Source organism: Pundamilia nyererei, unplaced genomic scaffold, assembly GCF_000239375.1.
Source record: "Pundamilia nyererei isolate P.nyererei 1_Seehausen unplaced genomic scaffold, PunNye1.0 scaffold00012, whole genome shotgun sequence".
Lineage (NCBI taxonomy): Eukaryota > Metazoa > Chordata > Actinopteri > Cichliformes > Cichlidae > Pundamilia > Pundamilia nyererei.
The window spans coordinates 5,329,677-5,348,726 of NW_005187413.1; the positions used below are offsets into that span (position 1 = coordinate 5,329,677).

General features: G+C 42.4%; 1 protein-coding gene across 3 annotated transcripts in view; it reads right to left on the reverse strand.

Annotated features, from left to right (window-relative positions):
* Positions 1–19,050, reverse strand: part of megf6b (multiple EGF-like-domains 6b) — a 58,965-nt gene that overhangs the window by 4,205 nt on the left and 35,710 nt on the right. For all 3 annotated transcript variants that reach the window (XM_005724645.1, XM_005724644.1, XM_005724646.1), the window contains 27 exons: positions 18,221–18,343; positions 15,347–15,472; positions 14,468–14,590; positions 13,989–14,111; positions 13,731–13,868; positions 12,283–12,405; positions 11,962–12,084; positions 9,860–10,030; positions 9,415–9,546; positions 8,820–8,948; positions 8,572–8,700; positions 8,315–8,449; positions 7,056–7,190; positions 6,836–6,961; positions 6,602–6,733; positions 6,127–6,255; positions 5,885–6,016; positions 5,485–5,613; positions 5,260–5,388; positions 4,787–4,915; positions 4,569–4,697; positions 2,325–2,453; positions 2,050–2,178; positions 1,473–1,601; positions 1,169–1,300; positions 953–1,081; positions 729–857 (listed from right to left, as the gene is read on the reverse strand). In XM_005724645.1, coding sequence (XP_005724702.1) covers positions 729–857; positions 953–1,081; positions 1,169–1,300; positions 1,473–1,601; positions 2,050–2,178; positions 2,325–2,453; positions 4,569–4,697; positions 4,787–4,915; positions 5,260–5,388; positions 5,485–5,613; positions 5,885–6,016; positions 6,127–6,255; positions 6,602–6,733; positions 6,836–6,961; positions 7,056–7,190; positions 8,315–8,449; positions 8,572–8,700; positions 8,820–8,948; positions 9,415–9,546; positions 9,860–10,030; positions 11,962–12,084; positions 12,283–12,405; positions 13,731–13,868; positions 13,989–14,111; positions 14,468–14,590; positions 15,347–15,472; positions 18,221–18,343 — 3,522 coding nt within the window. The remainder of the gene's footprint in view (positions 1–728; positions 858–952; positions 1,082–1,168; positions 1,301–1,472; positions 1,602–2,049; positions 2,179–2,324; positions 2,454–4,568; positions 4,698–4,786; positions 4,916–5,259; positions 5,389–5,484; positions 5,614–5,884; positions 6,017–6,126; positions 6,256–6,601; positions 6,734–6,835; positions 6,962–7,055; positions 7,191–8,314; positions 8,450–8,571; positions 8,701–8,819; positions 8,949–9,414; positions 9,547–9,859; positions 10,031–11,961; positions 12,085–12,282; positions 12,406–13,730; positions 13,869–13,988; positions 14,112–14,467; positions 14,591–15,346; positions 15,473–18,220; positions 18,344–19,050) is intronic.

Here is a 19,050-nt window from a genome sequence, read left to right on the forward strand (position 1 = left end):
TAACATGCTGTAGCTCTGAAAGCACAGTCTTCTATTCTTGCTCATTATAAAGGATTACAGGTAAACAGTAATCTGGAGCCTCCTGTTGTATTTTCATAATGTTTTCAATGGTGTGGACTGTGGGAGGGCCAGGTTAGCACCCAGTCTCTTACTGTGGATTCATGCTCCTGTAATAAGTGAAGAATGGAGTTCGTCAGTGTGTTGCTGAAATAAGCAGAGCCTTCGTTGAAAGAGACATCATCCCATGCTATGTGTACTAAAGCCCCCCCACGTAACCCCACACATTCAATGAGGTCTAGCAGAGTGAACGCCAGTGCTGTTCCTGTGCACTGTTTAAAAGCGGTGCCACCTCAGCAGGTAATCTCAGAAGATTACGCCATTCAGTATTAGTTTTCAGCCTTGTCTTTTATTTACAGACTTCAAGTTTTCTATTCATTAAATGATGTACTGTAGATGATGAAATATACTAATTTTCCCCTACATAGTCTTTCAGAGTGACTCAGCCTTTCTAGGGTGCCTTTTCTATATAGACAACTTATCCACCGTCTTGTTGTACCTCTATTGTCCTAGTACTATTTACAGCTGGATATATGATATAATACTTACACAGTCCTTATTACATGAATGGAAACATAAAAGAAGAGTTTGAAATCAACAGAGGGCCTGTTTCCAGAGATCTAGCTCACAGGCCACACAACACAAATGTATCAGCAATAATGAAAGCTCACCATTTCCACAGTCCTCTCCTCTGCGTCCAGGGGCGCACACACATCGACCGGTGACCGGGTCATTCTGGGCTCCCTCTCCACACAATGCCACCCGGACACAGTTGACACCGTAGCGCCCAGCCGGACACGCTGTGACCACAAGGATGCATCACACCCTTTTCACTCCACACCGTAACACTTATTTATTTAATTAACGTCATCATCAAAGTTTGACTCGGACTCACTGATGTTGCAGCGCGGTCCTATAAATCCTGCTGGACATTCACAGGCTCCAGTGGAAGTAATGCATTTCCCTCCATTCTCGCACTGACACTCTCTCTCACAGTTTGGACCATACCGACCCTCTCCGCAGACTAAAAATGAATAATAAAAGGGGTAAAAATGTTTTATTATGCTCCCTTGGTTTAGTGTTTATGTATGAATATGCTGTTTATGCATACTTTGAGCACATTTGGGGCCGTGGTAACCTGGAGCGCAGTAACATGATCCAGACACCGGGTGGCAGAGCTGATTTGTCTCAGAGCACTGACAGACCTGGTTACAGTTCTGCCCAAAGGTTCCAGGCAGACAAGCTGATAAAAAGGAAAGGTTCATTATAATAATTAATAAACAGTATGCTTAAAGACATTTTTACTTTCTGAGGCACCAGAAATGTCTCTTTAATTTTGCAGTGTTTATAATTCTTAGGAAGGACTGTGGCATTGAATGTAATTTGTCAGAAAAAGTTAGTCCTGGGGAGCTCACTCTGTTCGCAGCCGTTGCCAGTGAATCCGGGAGGACAGCCGCACTCTCCAGAGATGTGGTGGCAGGACGTGCCCTGTGCACAGCTGCAGCGCTGCATGCAGCCCTTTCCAAATGTACCCGGCAAACATGCTGAAGGATGTGGAAGGAAAAGAGAATGCGACATTTAGTTCTGCATGTCCCAGTTTTAACTCTTCATGGGAATTAAAACAGTTAAAAAAAGAGAAAAGGAGTCGCATAGGAGTGTTCACTCTTACAGGCCACACGTGCAATTAGGAGTAACATACAGTAGGTGGACATGGCCACGATAAATGGACTGGAATAAAACCTGTGTGCCTTATATTTAATAAGAAATGAATTAAAGGGATAAACATGCACAACTACAGCTCAGAAAAAAATGAAAACTTGCATAAAAAATGCGAAAATAGGTCAAGGAGCTCAATCGAAATCGTTTCGTTTTCCCTTATTCTGCCCTTGAATGCAAAAAAATTAAAATATAGAGTTAATCATTGAAACAGTGCAAGTTTCGCCCACTAGAGGTTGCAAGAGCACGAGATTTTCCTTGACTGTGGGCTCTTACCTTTATCACAGAGCTTCGCTCTCCAACCTGGTGGACACTGGCACTCTCCGGTGACATGGTGGCATGAAGCTCCGTGGGGACACTGGCATCGCTCCCGGCAGCCGACGCCAAACAGTCCAGCATCACACGCTGAGCAGAAAAATGTGCAAATGAGAGGCTATAATTAACAAAACCCCTCAGAACTGCAATCACAGTGGTAGAGTTTCCACAGTGCAGCACTTCCCCATGACGTCAAAATTTCTGTAGGTGAGTTCGTTTTTCACTCGCGGTCTCACCTTTCTCACAGCGCTCTCCAATCCAGCCAGCGCTGCAGCTGCACCGTCCGGTCCGTCTGTCACACTGGCCGCCGTTCTCACATTCACACCGCTGCTGGCAGTCCGCCCCAAATCGGCCGGCCACGCATTCTGTGTAAACACAGAGCAGCGTGCACAGCAAGAAACACAAGTGAGACAGACGAAGAGAAAGAACAGAGACATCTTGATTTCAACAGCGCACAAAAGGGGAAGTTGCTCTGTCACATTTCTGCTGAGGAGTTCAAAAATGGCTTCGTTTTCCCCCCCAACAGTTTATAATTGGACTGAGTATGAAGTTGGCAATCACAGGTAGTGGCCACAGAGTCTGGAGGGGGAAGACATTCCAGCGACAGGATTAGAGGTTTCCTGAGCACAAAGAGGGGGCTGGGCCTGGCACAGCCTGATGGGGAAAGGTTGTAACAGGCACAGAGGGAGGATAGTGTGTGATGTGGAGCTCGGAGGGAGAAGGAGCTGGAATGTCATCGCCAGGTCGACAGAGACTTTTGCAGAGGAGCACGGTCTGTGGTGCAGAAATGCGCTCGCTGCCAGCAAATAACCAGACTGCAGGCAAAAACAAATGAGCTAAGGCAGCAAATTGAACTCAGTCTCATGCATTTCCTGAGCAAAGTAAAACAACCACAGGCCACTGTTTTAAATGTTTACTTCAAGGTTCAGGTGATTTTATTCTTCTGCGTTTCTGTCGTGACTAACCAACATCACTGCAGCTTCACAAAAATCTGACGTCTCTGTGGCTTCAGGGGGTGGTTTGGAACTAGATGAGGCTGAATTACCACATAAGAATCTATACAGCTATGTCAAATGATCACATTACCGCTATAGAGAAGTACAGTCTCATAAGGATGCTAGTTCACGGGCTGATCTTCTGCTTTAGCTGGAATTAAAAACAGAGGTGTGAACATATATACATCCAGATCTGAATGAGATCCTGATGTTGGTAAATCAGTCAATCTTTTCGGGGGTTTGTGTGTTTTGTATATCTCTGCACGTCATTCTTATCAGCACAAATAACGAGTATCCAAAAAGAAAATTGCTCCAATCTGGAAATATGGTAACAATGAGAAACACAAGCAAGAAGATGGCCACGCAGACTAAAACAAAGGACAGTCACACCTGTGAGCGGTTTTCCTGCACGGTGACGGATTATTTATAACATTTCAAACATGCTCATTTTTCAATTTTAGCTTCAAATGAAATTGTTCAGATGAACAGGCTTAACCTCACTGGGTTTACAACTAGTTCATGATTTATTACATCTAGATTGGACTTGTAATTCATCATTATCAGGCTCCAAAAAGCTCCCCGAAAAGGCTTCAGGCTGATCTAAAGTGCTGGAGCGAGAGCGCTGACAGCGACTAGAAAGAGAGCATATTTCTCCCATATTGGCTTCTCTTCATTAGCTCCCTGTTAAATCCAGAATCTAATTTTAAGAATAATCAGACCTTACAGTACTGTAATACTTCAGCAGAACGATTCCCTCTCAGACTGCTGGTTTACTTGTGGTTTCTAGGATATTTAAAAGTAGAATGGGAAGCAGAGCCTTCAGCTTCCAGCTCTGAGTTTGGCTTAAAACTTTCTTTTTGATAAAGCATGTGGTTAGAGCTGGATCAGGTGACCCTGAATCCCCTAACGCTTCAATAGGCCTAGGCTGCTGGACATCGTGCGGTAAGTATTTCCTCTTCACAAACCTTTTTCACTCTCTGTGTTTATACATCACCCTGCATTTAATAGTTATTATTAATCTCTGGCTCTTCCACAGTCTTTATCCCGTCTCTCGCCACTCATCCCTGGCCGGTTGCAGCAGGTGGCTGCCCCTCCCAGAGCCTGCTTCTGTTGCAGATTTATTCCTATTTAATTGAAGTTTTTCCTTCCCACTGTTGCCAGGTGCTCACTGATAGGGTGTCATCTGATTGTCTGGGTTTTTTATGTATTCTCTGTATTATTGTTGGGTCTTTACCTTAATAATATAAAGCACCTTGAGGCGACTGTTGCTGTAATTTTGGTGCTATATAAATAAAATGAACTGAACTGATTTATGTCAGCATTTTTTAGATTTCAGCATAGTGTTCTTCTTTTTCTATTAGCGACAGCCAAAAGTACAAAAATAAGACTCAAGTTACAATAAATCAGTTTTTTTTCCTGATCCATGTGAGAGTGCTTTAGTGGTAACACATGGAGACTCTTACTCACACCATCCTTCAGTCTTACCCAATTCACAGGCTGTGCCCGTCCAGCCGCTGGCGCATGCACATTTTCCACTGGTCTTATTACAAGTGGCTCCATTCTGGCACAAGCATCGCTGCTGACAGTCTGCTCCATAAAACCCAGCAGGGCACTCTGAGAAAAACAACCCAAAAACAAACATCTTGTGACCTGTTCTTTACCTGTTGTACAGGTGATCACTTCTCTCTGATGTATAAACTCACCTTTTGTGCAGTTGGGTCCGGTCCAGCCCGGCGTGCATGCACACTGCCCACTGGCCGGGTGGCAGATGCCATCGTTACGGCAGCTACAGTTTCGGTTACATCCTTCCCCATAGAAAGCAGCTGGGCACGCTGCCACGTGAGAGACAAACAATATCATTACCTCCTGTTGAACCCTGCTGATCAAAAGTGGAAATTCCAGTATCTGGTAAATAATACCGGCTTCTGCATGGGTAACATCAGGTTGGTACTTTCTCATGTGTGACGGGGATGGGCTTTCCCAAATAACTCTGAAACCAAGCGTGCTTTTGTTCTACTGTGATTCAGCGTCTGAAAGGTGTCCTCACTTCATATGAAGCTCCAACAGATACAACGATACAAACAAGCTGAGTCTTTGATTTCACCTTTTTCTTTCCTACAACACTGGACCGCATCTGTTAAGTTAAACGAGTCTCTGTGGTGCACCTGTTACTCACTCAGGTTGCAGAACGGGCCGATCCAACCAGCGGGGCAGGAACAAACGCCGCTGACATGATCACACGTCGCACCGTTTTGACACAAACACTTCTCCTGGCAGTCCAAACCGTAGAAACCCCCAGGGCATGCTAGAACGCACACACAGATGTAAAGACTCTCTGTTACTGGCATACATACATGCTAAGTAAGAGAATTTGGCTTCATGATCAAGCAGCTCCTCTTACGCTTTTCACAGAAGGTCCCCGTCCATCCCCTCTGGCAGGTACAAGCTCCGCTCACGTGGTCGCACAATGCGTTGTTCTCACACTGACACCGATGGTGGCACCCGAGACCAAACAGACCTGCTGGGCACTCTGAAGGAATATCACATACAGCACAGTTACAAAATATGATGTAACAGACCACACTGACATATTACACAAAATATACAAGGAGCATTTCAAAATGTTACTTTGTGCTACCTCCAGAAAGCACCAAAGCATGATCGCTGCACATGTGAGAATAAGTTAACTTGGAGAAATGTGGGCACCAATCTGAGGATGTACTGGAAGCATTATTTAAATAGTGAGTATAGTGAGAAAGTTAAAGTATAGTCACTTTAAAAAACAACCTATAATAACATACTCTGATGGCAGTGAGTGCCAGTGAAACCAGCTTCGCAGTTGCACTGGCCTGTCACAGCGTCACAGCTTCCGTCTCCGTTTCTGCAGTCGCAGATTTGTGAACAGTCGGCCCCCCAGTGTCCCGCATCACAAGCTGCAACACAATCATATAAATGAGCTCAGTTTTTTGTATTTGGTTTTTCCACATATACGTCTCCTTCTGTTTAGCTCAGCAGCCATTGCTTCCGTGCTTCAGTATGATACCTTTCCTGCATTTGTGCCCAGTCCAACCAGGAGCACAGGTGCACCGCCCACTCGCAGGGTCACAGCGAGCGTTGTTCTCGCAGATGCACTTCATCTGGCATTTTTGACCAAAACGTCCACTCGGGCACACTGCATGAGAGAAAGAAAAAAAGACTGATCTACCACAGCCATCTGCTCCAAACTACATGAGAAAAGCACCAAGTTCCCATGACATTTCTTCACTGCCATTCAGCCGTGAGTGAACACTGAAGAGCCAGCGGTTAGTGGAAGTGGAGTTATATTTCTTCTTCCAGGGAAAACATGGCTTCAAGCATATGAATTTGTAGAAAATTACCCTTCTGACTTCTACCATGTTCCTTCACTTCACATCCAAACTGCATCATTTTAATATTCCACAGTGCTGTCGTCCTTCTCATCCGGCTCACTGTTTAGTGCCTGTTGCTATGGAAACTTTCCCTAAAATGCTGCTACTCACAATTTTGGCAGAGTCTTCCCATGAATCCTGCAGGACAGTTACACGATCCGTTGTGTTTATCACATATGCCGCCATTCTCACACCCCGGGCAGATCTCTCCACAGCCTAGACCCCAGAAACCCTCCGGACACACTGCAAAGATCATCATGAACATTTTCATGATTTTTATCATGTATAATTTAAGTCAATTGTTTAGGTTTTTTTTTATTTATATAAAAAAATGTAAGCACTCACAGTTTTCACAGTGGCGTCCTGATGTGCCTGCTGGACACTGACACTGTCCCGTCACTTTGTCACATGGTGCGCCGGTGCAGTTACAAGAGTGAACACAGCCGGGCCCAAATCTTCCCTCTGGACAGGCTGACAGTGGACACGCAGGAAGGATTCGTGTCAATGCAGGACCATGAAAACAAACACAAATAAGCCTAAAGCATGCAAAAATCAAGCCGTCCACCTTGATCGCAGTTCTCCCCATGAACACCTGGAGGGCATTTTCGTTGGCACTCTCCGGTCACGTGGTGACACGACACTCCTGAGGGACAGGCACACTTCCTCTCACAGCCGGCTCCATAAGTGCCTGGCTTGCATTCTAAAGACAATGTGAAAAGTTGGTGAGGAATCTGGGAATTATCAATACATTACAGGGTTGCCTGTTCAGTCAGAGTGTTAAACATCTTTTATAGTGACAACAGTTGGATGCAGAGTGAGGCCTGATCAGCAAATCACTTTATATATGGACAATGTGGCTTAATGTAAAATGAACTATTTGTGTTATATTATCAGATATTTCAGAACTTTGCAAGTGTGGACAATTTTAGCCTGAGAGGACATTTGCATTACAGTGTCACTGAAACAAATACTGGATTGCAGTAACAAAGACTTACAACTATATACATTTTTTCTATTTCCTTTGTGTCAGCTCGATACAAATAACACCAAATGTGAAAATCAGTCGAAACTTTATATCATCCACAATTTTTGTTATGTATCATCTTCAAACTTCACAACAATATACTAGGCCACGGGGGACACGAGTACCTAGGTTGGTATTTGATCTCGACCTTCATTGTTAGCGCCCAAGGTCAAAGTGGACCTTGAATTTTTTTTTTAGGAAAACCACACCGAGTAATGTGTCATATTAAAGAGCATGGAGCAAGCTGTAAAACACACTTTTTATTTTTTCAGTACGACATCCTGTGACACAATGCATGGTGTCACAGTGACACCATACATTTTTTCAAAAATCACACACTGCATGAATATATCTGAAAATCTCAAGTTTTTACAGCTTTTAAAAGCAAAAGATTTCTGACAATTCTGCTCCGATTGTATGGGTAAAGATGATACAATACACTATTTTAGTATGTATTGCTTTAAGGTCAAAGGTCATAGGTCAAAACTTAAGGTCACAGAAATTAGGAAAAAGCTCTAGGTTCCCCTGAATTATCTTCAAACTTTCAAGCAAAATATAAGTCATTGGGGGACATAAGCACTCTCCTTGTTTACTAAAAAACAGCATTATAAGACTTCAAAAAGATTAACATATTGCACTAAATCCCCATATTAACAGAATAAAACATCAAAGTTTCGGTATAGCTCTTGCCCTTCCAGTGGAAGTTGCAGTTTCTGAGTTTTGTATTTGTATAATTGTAATAAACAACAAGAATACAGATAAAGACACAAACACAACTTGTGCTTTGTGACTGTGCTCACCTTCCTTGCAGGTGTTACCATGGTAACCAGCTTTACAGACACAGGTGCCGTAGCGGCGGTGACACTCGACAGTGTTCTGCTGGTCACACTGACACTCTTCAGAACAGCCGGGTCCAAAAGTCCACTTGGGACACGCTGAAGGCGAAGATGAAGGAATCATAGATTCTTAAGTCACAGTGAAAGTAGCAGCAGGCCTGACCTTTTGTAATTTGTAGCTCGGCATGAGAAGCTGTTGACGCGTAAGCGGTGGGACTCACTGAGATGACAGAAGCGTCCGTAGAGTCCGGCGTCACACAGGCACGCTCCGTAGGTGCGGTGGCACCGTCCATTATTGGCACAATTACACTTCTTGTTGCACTGCTTCCCATAGAAGCCTTTAGGACAACCTGAACCAAAAAAATACTTCTCTGTAAATGCAAGATATCTAGTGTGCCTTTAAAATAATTCGATTTTATCTTAGCAGGAAAACCTGCATTAAGTGAAGACACAAAGAGAAGCGTCTCACCGTCCTGGCACAAGTCTCCACTCACACCAGGAGGACAGCGGCAGTTTCCGTTGACGGGGTCACAGCTGGCACCATTTTTACACTTGCAGGAGAAGGAGCAGTTTTTGCCAAAATGTCCCTCAGCGCACGCTGTGGGGATGAAAGATAAAAAAGGATCCATTACAGCTTAAACAGTCAAGGTTGACAGGTTTCCACGGGTGTTTTTGTTGTGATGACCCACTCTACCCTGCCTTCCTTTCGGCCTGTGTGTGGCACGTCTCATCTGGAGACATTGCAGGATTGGTGTGGCTCGTTTCCCATCAGTGACACTGGCAACACCTGGGCCCAGCATGCCAGTGCTCTATAAAAGCCCTCAAAGCTCAGTTACTGTAAGATACCCTTCTTAGCTTGGTTGGTTCTTTGGTGTGCGGTTGGATTTTTCTGCATACACCATTTCCTCACCCATGCGCTCATTTACACCATTGATCATGTTAACTACACACAACAGTTTTAAGCAGCATTTGTGTGCATCTCGCTTTTTGTCATGGCTGTGCAGCCTGGCCCGTGACAGTGTGTGTGAGGAGGGTCAGTGTTTGTTTGTGGGCTCAGTCCTCACTCTGATTGCAGATAATGCCCGTCCACCCGTCGGGGCAATCGCAGCCATTTTTCCACAGATTGCATTTTCCTCCATTAGAACAGTCGTCGCACGTCAAACTGCAGTCGCTGCCGAAAGTGTCATCCAAGCACACTGAAAACACAAGAATCAACTTTAAGTGTGCAAGTTATGCTTAATCTCATTTTAATAAAAAACCTCTGACTTCCTGCTTCAGACTCAGAGCAGCTGCCAGACTATATAACCCTCAACGTGCCTGGCATTGTGGTAGTTAATTAGGATGTACGAACATTCTGGAAGCATGAAGCAAAATAATTTGCCCCCATCGTGTGATGTGTTCCTGCCATCACTGAGTAAGTCTGTCAGACAGCTTCACAGGAGCCATATAATCAGATGCAGGTTTACTGTTAATGATAATAAATCAACAGCGGTTTGAGATGAAACTCACCAAATTTTTCCGCTAGGTTACTCTCAGCCCTCAGCTCCCCTTCGTCATCTTCATAGTCGTCAAAGCGCTCCAGGGGTTGGCTGTAGTCCTGCAGCAAGGTGAGCTGGGGGCGAATGAGTGGCAGCTCAATAGAGCCTCCGCTGGACAGGGCCTCGACTGCATCTTCAAGTGCTACAGTGAGAAAAAAAAAAAAATTATACAAAATATACCAACATCATGTGTTTTATATCATTGCATTTAAATATATTGTATGTATAAAAAAAGATAACTATAAGAATCTTTCTTTTTTATTCATGTGGCAACTGAGTAATATTGTACATGATGACACGATTGTATGCTGTGTAAATCAAATGAAGAGGGCAGTAGTGATGCAGATTATTCATTGTAAGAACTGATGGCTTTTTAAAGCTACTCTGTGCAGTTTTTATTTGAAATAAATGGTCCTATTCTTGTTTGCATGATCCATTATCGAAACAATTATCAGAAGATGATTACACTGTCGTCACAAAGGGATGGACACGGTCAGCAACAACACTCAGGTAGGCTGTGGAATTTAAAAGATGCTCATTTGGTACTGAGGAACCCAAAGTGTGCTTTCATGTTGTTGGACTCTGCCAGCTGAAAGTTGCAGCAGAAATCAAGACTCATCAAACCACGTCAAGTTTATCCAGTCGTCCTAGTATATTGTGCCTCAGTTTCCTGTTCTTAGCTGACAAGAATGGCAGCCAAGGTGTTCTTCTGATGCTTTAAAGTTCAACGTGTTGTGCATTCACAGATATTCTTCAGTGTACCTTGGTCATAGCAAGTGGTTATTTGAGTTACTGTTGCCTTCCCAACAGCTCAAAGCAGTCTGGCCATTCCCCTCTGACCTTTGGCATTCCCTACATCACCATCACAAGAAAGACAGGATATTTTCTCCTGTGTGGGAAAATCTCAGTCTGTGTCACATTCAAAGTCACTTAAATCACCTTTGTTACTCATACTCATTATTTAAACTTCAGAAAATCCTCTAGAACCTGTTCAACAATCACTTTAAAAGGAGTGCCTAACAAAGTGGTATTCAACTTGATATTCAACTGACCAGAGGTTAAGGTGTGCAGAATTGCTCGAGAGGAATAAAATCAGCTGCTGGTGAACTTGGACGTACACAATGCAGATGCAAAACTTTGCAAATCTTTTATAACAAAGTAAATGCATTCAGCATGTTTGTCAGGCCACAAGATTACAAAACATAGTCTCTGTTTATAGTTAACTCCACAGGGATCCATTACTGCATATGGAAATAAATCCTTTGACAATTCCAAGTGCGCTTTAGCCAATCTGAGCGTTTACTTGGAGTGAATGTAATGATATGTTAAAAAAAGGAAAGGAAAAGCTGGAACACATGGAAATTGGTTGGTTAGTTTCACAGATGTCAGTATCATGCTATTAGTATAATGTTATTACTTTAAAAGGTGCTACTTATCATTGGTACAGCTACTATACCATGTGTCTGTAAAACACAATGGTGGTTCAAAGGAACGCTGTTATTTCTGTCTCTGTTCACCTCGACACACAAACAGCATGAAAAGGAAGAGCTGGGTTCTTGTAGGTTGGAAAATCACTGGTAGAAGTGCAACACTGCAGTCCATGTGAGATTTGCCAGTTGGATGCATAGAAGGCTATCAGCTGAGCCATCAGCTGATGTGGGCTGGCAGTGAGATCAGCTGATCTGCCAGGATAGCATCTGAGCTTGATTTGCTTGATTTGGTTTTCTCACACTAAACACTAAATAGGACGATGCTACTGCCGCTCTAATTTTCTGGCAATACCAGTATCCCACTGATTCTTCCAGTTTTGACATCAAATTTGAAGCTGGCTCATTAATGTCTGTTTAAATACTACACCCATGCCAAATAAAGTTGGATTTCCTTGCATCTCATTGTAGATTACACTAGTCCTAGCCTAGCTTGACATTTCCATTCTTCATATCCTCTTTTTAAACTTTTTGTCTAAATGACTTTACTGCACAACAAGTGTCAGTTTGCCAGGATTTTCCACTGGAATGTTTCTGGTGCGATTCCCGCTCACCCACGCTCTTACACATGATTGCTGATACTCACGGATGCAAGAATGCCGGTCCTCATCCAAACGGAAACCCCGGCGGCAGTAACACTGGAAGGAACCGGCGCTGTTCTGGCATGTGTGATCGCAACCACCGTTAGCGGCCAGACACTCATCTACATCTAAACAACACAGACGCACCACAGAATCAAATGCGTCAGAAGGAAAAACTTACAGCGGCCACTGTTTTTGCTCACTAAAACAAAGGCAACATTGTGCGTGTCAAACCGAAACTTTCCTTTTAAATTCAGCAGGATTAAACATTGCGTCTCATGTAAATGTAAGTGCCGTCCACGCTTGGACTGAAGGTAAAACATTACCATCGCAGCTACACCCGTCTGAGTTGAGTCTGTATCCTGCAGAGCAGTAGCATTCATAACCCCCGGGGTAGTTGGTGCAGTCCTGCTCACAACAGGAGATCTCCTCTCCACACTCGTCAACATCTGCCAAGCACAACAAGCAGCAAGACAAAAATTATGATCCAACTGTAGTGATATGCTTCCCTGCTCCATGAGGGAAAATTTATGAGGTAATTTAAACTGTGTGGGTTTAACAGCCAATTAAGGCTAAAATTACAAGCGAACGATGATAACAGTGAACTGAAATTTGCTCTTTTTCTTTGCAAACTCTGGCTTGTATGAGCAAAGACCTGTTTTCCAAAAATACTCTTCCACCTCCTGACCACAAGGACATTTTTCTTTTATTAGAGGACTAAAAAAAAAAATATTTTCGAGTTGTGTAAAGTGTCTCGCTTTCTCTTGTTTTCTAGTTTTATTGTATGTGAACTTCTACGCCGACTGCGCCGTCGTCTCCAGTAAATGCAAAAATGACTATTTACGCTTGTCTGCAATTACAGTTATCACACACCTTCTCCACATTTTCTCTGGTGCAGCAAGCTGACTGGATTAGTTTTAATTCAGTTTAATTCACAGCATTGCCATAAATCACAAAAAGGCCAATTCACAATGCGGTTATGTTGACTGACGTCATTTAAAAACGTGTCTCCAAAAAAAAAAGAAACTAAAGCTAAACAACGACCTTCATGCAGTTTGTATATTTTCTAGGATTACTCCAGTAGACTTAAAGTTTAACATTACTGCTCAAAATACACAGGAAGATGAGTATTTGTTGGTTTAGCTCTCAACAGCTTAATAGATAAATGTTTAATAATAAATTAAATATATAAGTCTAATAAAACTGTTGGAATAACAAATTTAGGCCACCTGTCATTAGAACAAAAAACCCCAAACAAACAAACATTTTAGAAATCTGTGAAAAATCATGTTTAAAATTGGGCATTTTAATAATTAAACTAAAACTAAAGGACTAACAAATCAGTTCAAGGATTGACATTTATGGATGCCCAAAAAGTCCACTTTTGAAAGGTGTGGCGTAATTGATATTTGCACTTTAATTTAATAACAACACAAAAAAATGTCTGCCAAAAACAAGAAGGACAGAACCCCTAAAACAGACGGCACAGAGACACAGACACTGAGCGACAAACAAAAATGAGTCACTGTGAAACTGTCGAAATCACCAAAGTGGAACTCCAAAGTTTTGTAGTTTCTTTGCTGCTTTGCAAATTCTGATAAGTTGGTAAAACAGGTGTTTGTTTGTTTTTAAATAAACCAGTTACTAATAAAGGAATAAATTCTAACATACACTAATAATTTCATATGCGCTCAATACATTATTGTTTATCTCCCTTAATTTAGTAAACAACTAAGTATTGTTAAGTTTATGTGAGTGCATCACACTCTCTTACCAATGCAGGTTTTAAGGTCTTCATCTAGCGTGTAACCATGGTTACAGGTGCACACAGGTCCGCTGGTTGAATGTTGGCAGTGATGCGAACATCCACCGTTGCTGTTCTCACAGCTGTTCACAATTTCCATCTCAATTCCTTCAGTACACAATAAAATAACCGACGTGTGTTAATAACACGACATGTTTTATAAACAGAAATTAAAGGTGCTGCAATCCACTCGTGTAACTATATGCAGGCATGAGGATTTAAACTGACTGTAACACTGCTTTCCATCAGATCCCAGCTCATAGGCAGCGTTGCAAACACAGACGTAAGAGCCCAGAGTGTTATGGCAGCCGTGAGCACAGTTGGCCTCTTCTGTCTCACACTCATCAATATCTGGAGGAAAATGCATTGAAAAAAACAGAGCGAATTATTCCATCTCCGTCAGCGCTTAAAGATTATTCCAGTTATTTTTGCACACTTTAAAGTCATTGTTGCCCAACACTGATGGTATCCAAATTCTGCTTCTTCTGCTCCTCATTTATTGGCTGTTGTTCTTTAAAGCTAATTACTTTCTTTTCTTTTAAACTTTTAGAGCTACATGATGTATGATGCTCGACCTTGAAAACGTCAGTTGATGGAGCAATTTTACCATCAGGGAACATTTTCCTTGCGAATGTATGAATATTTGTTAGCAAACTAGTTTCACTTGCCACTCAATTTACTAGTTTACTCACTACTGGTCAGTTTACCTTCACAAGTTTTCCCATCAGCAGCAAGGGTGTAGCCAACTTTACAGTCACAGTGGGCCTTGCCACCATCAGCTCGACACTCGTGCATACAGCCTCCGTTCTGATCGGCGCAGGGATCCTGTACTGTAACACAAAAAAGCTCACGCTCATACACATAAACTCGCACGCTGACAGTAAAGTGAGGAAAGCTTCAAACACAGCAGAGGGGAAAACTGTAAAAACCGAATGTTTTGCATCTTAAAGCAGAGTATAGCAAGTGGAGGGGGTTTACATCCACCCAGCACCTCCAGCTCTTTGCTCTTCATAGCTGTATGTGTGTGTGTGTGTGTGTGTGTTTAACTTGTGTAAGCCTGTCCAGTTTGGATAAGAACCTTCCTGCAAAAATTAGAGGAAGCTGTTTGCAGCCAACAATTACAAAGTAAAAGCATCTAGAAGACAGCAATTTAAAATACATATATGTATAATTTTCCACCCTCTGAGAAGCATATTTGACTTAACGGCCTCAGAGATCGGAGTGATTAAAACGAGCAAGGCCATCAAAACACAATTTGAGAAACAAAAACAACGAAGACTGCTGTGACTCATTCCAATTAAATATCTTATCCCATGAAAGATAGTTAGTCATATTCCAGCTCAGACATCCTGTAAGATAATTATAATTGGCAGCAGATGCTGAGGCAATGTGTTTTTAATGTTACGATCAAACCTGCAGGATCACACCTTCATAATCATCCAAAGTGCTCAGTTTCATTGGCGTGCTTTTCTACATCATCCATCAAATTATTATTCCTCTAGGGCTTTTCATTTTTTTGCAGTGTGTCATATGAACGTGTGATTTTAGTGCTTCCTACAACAGAGTTCAGAAACATGGGCACTCACATTTACAATGCTTGCCATCCTCCGACAGCGCGTAGTTCGGTTTGCAGCGGCAGCGAAAATGAGCAACAGACTGCTGCACACAGTAGTGCTCGCATCCGCCGTTGCTAACGGCACATGAAAGGACAGCTAAAAAGGCAAGAGAAAGAAAGATGTGATACGCTAAAAGGACAACACTGAAAAAAATCCAGCATCTTTCAGAAGCTAATCAATCCACCCTGATTTGTCATGTTAGTCTTTGTGACTGATGTTTCACACCAACAGAAATCTTAAATTTCTCAGAGCAGTCACACTCCTGACATTCCTACACTCAGAGAACACCTCGGTGAGCCGCTATGCTTTGAGCAATGAGAGATCTATCACAGCAGAAACGCCAAAAAACACAGAGGAACTTGAATGGCAGCGCGCCTGCGGTGGACAGCAAGCATATGGTGAAGAGGCAGAGAGCGGTGTGAGCTCAATGCGCTTCCTTGTCTGAGTCTCCTCTCCCTGTAGCAACAGATCAATCTGGATCTCCTCACAGAAAAAAAGCAAAAAAAAACCAGGTTGAAGCCCAAACAGCCCGGTGTTCTCAAAAGGCTGTTTTTCATGCTCACAGACCAGAGTCAAGACCCACCCATCCCAAGCACATGTCAAACCACAGAGTGCTTTCCAGCTCAAATATTATGCAGCTTCACGCTAAGTGTGTGGGATACGTCTAACCTCTGCTGGCTGATCAAGAGCTGGATGAGATGAGCACAGAGAGGGAGACTGACTTGTTGATTGCTATGTGTGGTCCTTTATCCTCCAGTATGTATGTTTTCATGCTGTTTGGCACATAGTTGAAACTGACATAATCGTTTACTCGCTTGTAATGGACAGTGAGATTTCAGCACCAAATGTATTTTTGAACATGGACACAATTCGCAGTTTTAACGGACGGATATGAAGCATCCCAGAAAAGCAGCATTTGCCTGGAGTCAGTCCACTTGTGAACTGTTGGCGTAATCAGTCATTTCTTAATGCAACAGCTGTCACATAAGAGCCTCTCAGGGACAGATGTGCTCTATAAGAAAATTAAATAACTACTTTACGAAGCCAAAAAACACATAATGATTTTTCCTCTGAATGTCATCCAGGACACTCTGTGTGCATTCCTGACGTAGAAGCCAGCGGCACGCTTATATTTTTTTGTCTATTAGATGTTTTTTTCTTCTAAACCACAAATATCTGATATTAGAGGAAAAATGCACAGGTACTGAGTAAACAGTGCACAGGTCATATGACAGTCGCCACACAGGCGGCAGGAATCAAGCTCAGGTGAGCGTTCGGGAATAAATGACCCATAATAGCATTCTAACTTATTGTAATCCCTGCATCACTCAGTTTTTTTAAGTACTTGAAGAATATATGGATTCAGGTCTTCTTTATTTTCTCTGACTTTGTCACATCTAAATAACTTTATTTCATTTTGCGATGCCACGAACATAAACATGAACTAGCTGCAAAGAGCAAAATGTCCATTTAGAGGACCACTTCGATTTGATTTGTTCCATCACTTCGTCCTCAGCAGTCCAAGCTTGCAGGCTTTCATATTCCCTTTTCTTTCTGAGCACTGAGGCTGTGTAACACATATAAAGAAAGGAAGTCACTTTGGTTAACTGCTATTACAGTTTAATGCTAAATACTACTTGATGTCCGGAGGAGCTAAAGTAGATCCATATCGTCAATATCGGCAATGTTGGTTACACAGTAAAATGGTAGGATGCACTTATTAGTGGCCTTAAGCTATTTTATCCAGTCACGTAAAGCAAGAGCAACAAAATCATTAAAAACACTGAACTGATGCAGCAGAGACAGCAGAAGCTCTGCAGGACAAATTCAAACAACTTCTTTAAATAGAGCTCTTGTACACAGAAAAGCAGTGGGATGGAGCTACATCATGATACTCAGTTGTGAGAATCTGCTGCTTTTCTTTGTCCTATGTGATTATAGCCTGAATATCTTTTGGGGTTTGAGAAGTAACTGAGAAGTAAACCTGCACATTAGCCCTCTGCATCCCAGAGATACACAGAATTTAACTGTTTGTTGCCGTAGTTTGAGGTTGATGTTGCGTAGTTTGTGTGGTGGACAAACTCATCTCATTTTCAAACCAAAGCATGTAAAGGTTAACCTTACATTTGAATAGTTTTTACTGTACTGTACTTACAATGAAAATAGATTTTAAGTGGACATGAATAAATAAAGGCCTAAGAAGTTAAACAATAATAACAATGGATGCAACCATACTACAAGCTTTCTCCAGGATGGGATGTTGGGTCTGATTCTCTCACAGGAGAGCTTAAAAATGGCTTTTGTACAAGATATCCAGTTAAAGGAAAAACTTCATGAACCGACTAAATCTGGCTTCACCACCAAATGTTATTTGAACCGCACCACAATGGGGCTTTTTGTCAGAACCAAAGGGGTCGTCTGAAACATAACTAATGTGGTTTAGATGATTAAGTACCCATGTCAAAAACCATATGTGGCTAAACTTCAATGAAATAATGACCAAAAGAAAAAAAAATAACACTCAAAGACTCAAAGAAGCTTCCAGTAGCTCAGTTCCTCCAAACCACTGTCTCATTGTTTGTGTGAGTATTGAACTACATGAGGTTAGATTACAAAGTGCCTTTGGACGTCTTCACATTCTGCCTCTAATGGGATTAAATAAAGACCTTCCCCATCATCATTATCGTCATGTTACTGTGTTTAAACTTTTATAAATGATGTTTTTAGACCTTTTTGCACTTTCATTGACATACATATTATGATTACAGCACATATATGGTGCTGTAACCCTACAATGCTATTTCTGTTATTCATCTGCAGCAAACCAGCAACAAAATCACTCACCGAGGCAGGTGCGGCCATCCACGTGAAGCCGGGAGCCCGGGTGACATTCGCAATAGTAGGAGCCCCTGGTGTTAATGCATCTGTGTTGGCAACCTCCATTGTGGACCTGGCATTCATCAATATCTGCATGGAAGGAGGGATACAAGTGAAATACTGAAGCGGGACAAAAGACAGAAATGAGTGCAATTTAAATAAATCTTCTCATTATGGGAGAAAACGAATGGTTACCAGACTAAAACCAGATGAGATGCCAAGCTGAGAGAGGAAGTTAATACGGGTTTTAGGGTAAAGATGTACCCCAGGAGGCGAGGACGAGGTGATGGATGAGAAGGAAAAGTATTTTACAAGCGTGTTGCAGCTCAAATAAAACAAATCCCACCATGTGGTAACAACTACCGCACATTTAGAACCAAATTGAAATTCCTGCGCTTCTTGTCAAAGCCCCTCAGGTGGAAAAACATATGGAAAGTTAAAGTGGAGGATGCAAAACATAAACATTCCTCTCAGCCAAGCATGTGGATGGTAAGCAAACAAAAGAAGGCGGAAGCAGCAGTGAGAGAAACACGATCACTCACAGTGTGACCAGATTTCTAATGAAACAAACCACATTCTTAAACACTTCTTATTTTAGGAGTCACAGGCAAATAAATTGTTTGGTGTGTTTCACAGCAGACCCCCCTGTGAGTCCTGAATTATGAGGTCTGTTTGGGGTTCTGCTGGATGCTAAGTCAACCCCCAGGCTGGTGACAAGTCACCCTTTTGCTTTAATATTACAAGAATCATCACAGTGGAGTTACTGGAAAGGTTGTCGACTGCAACAAGTGATGTGA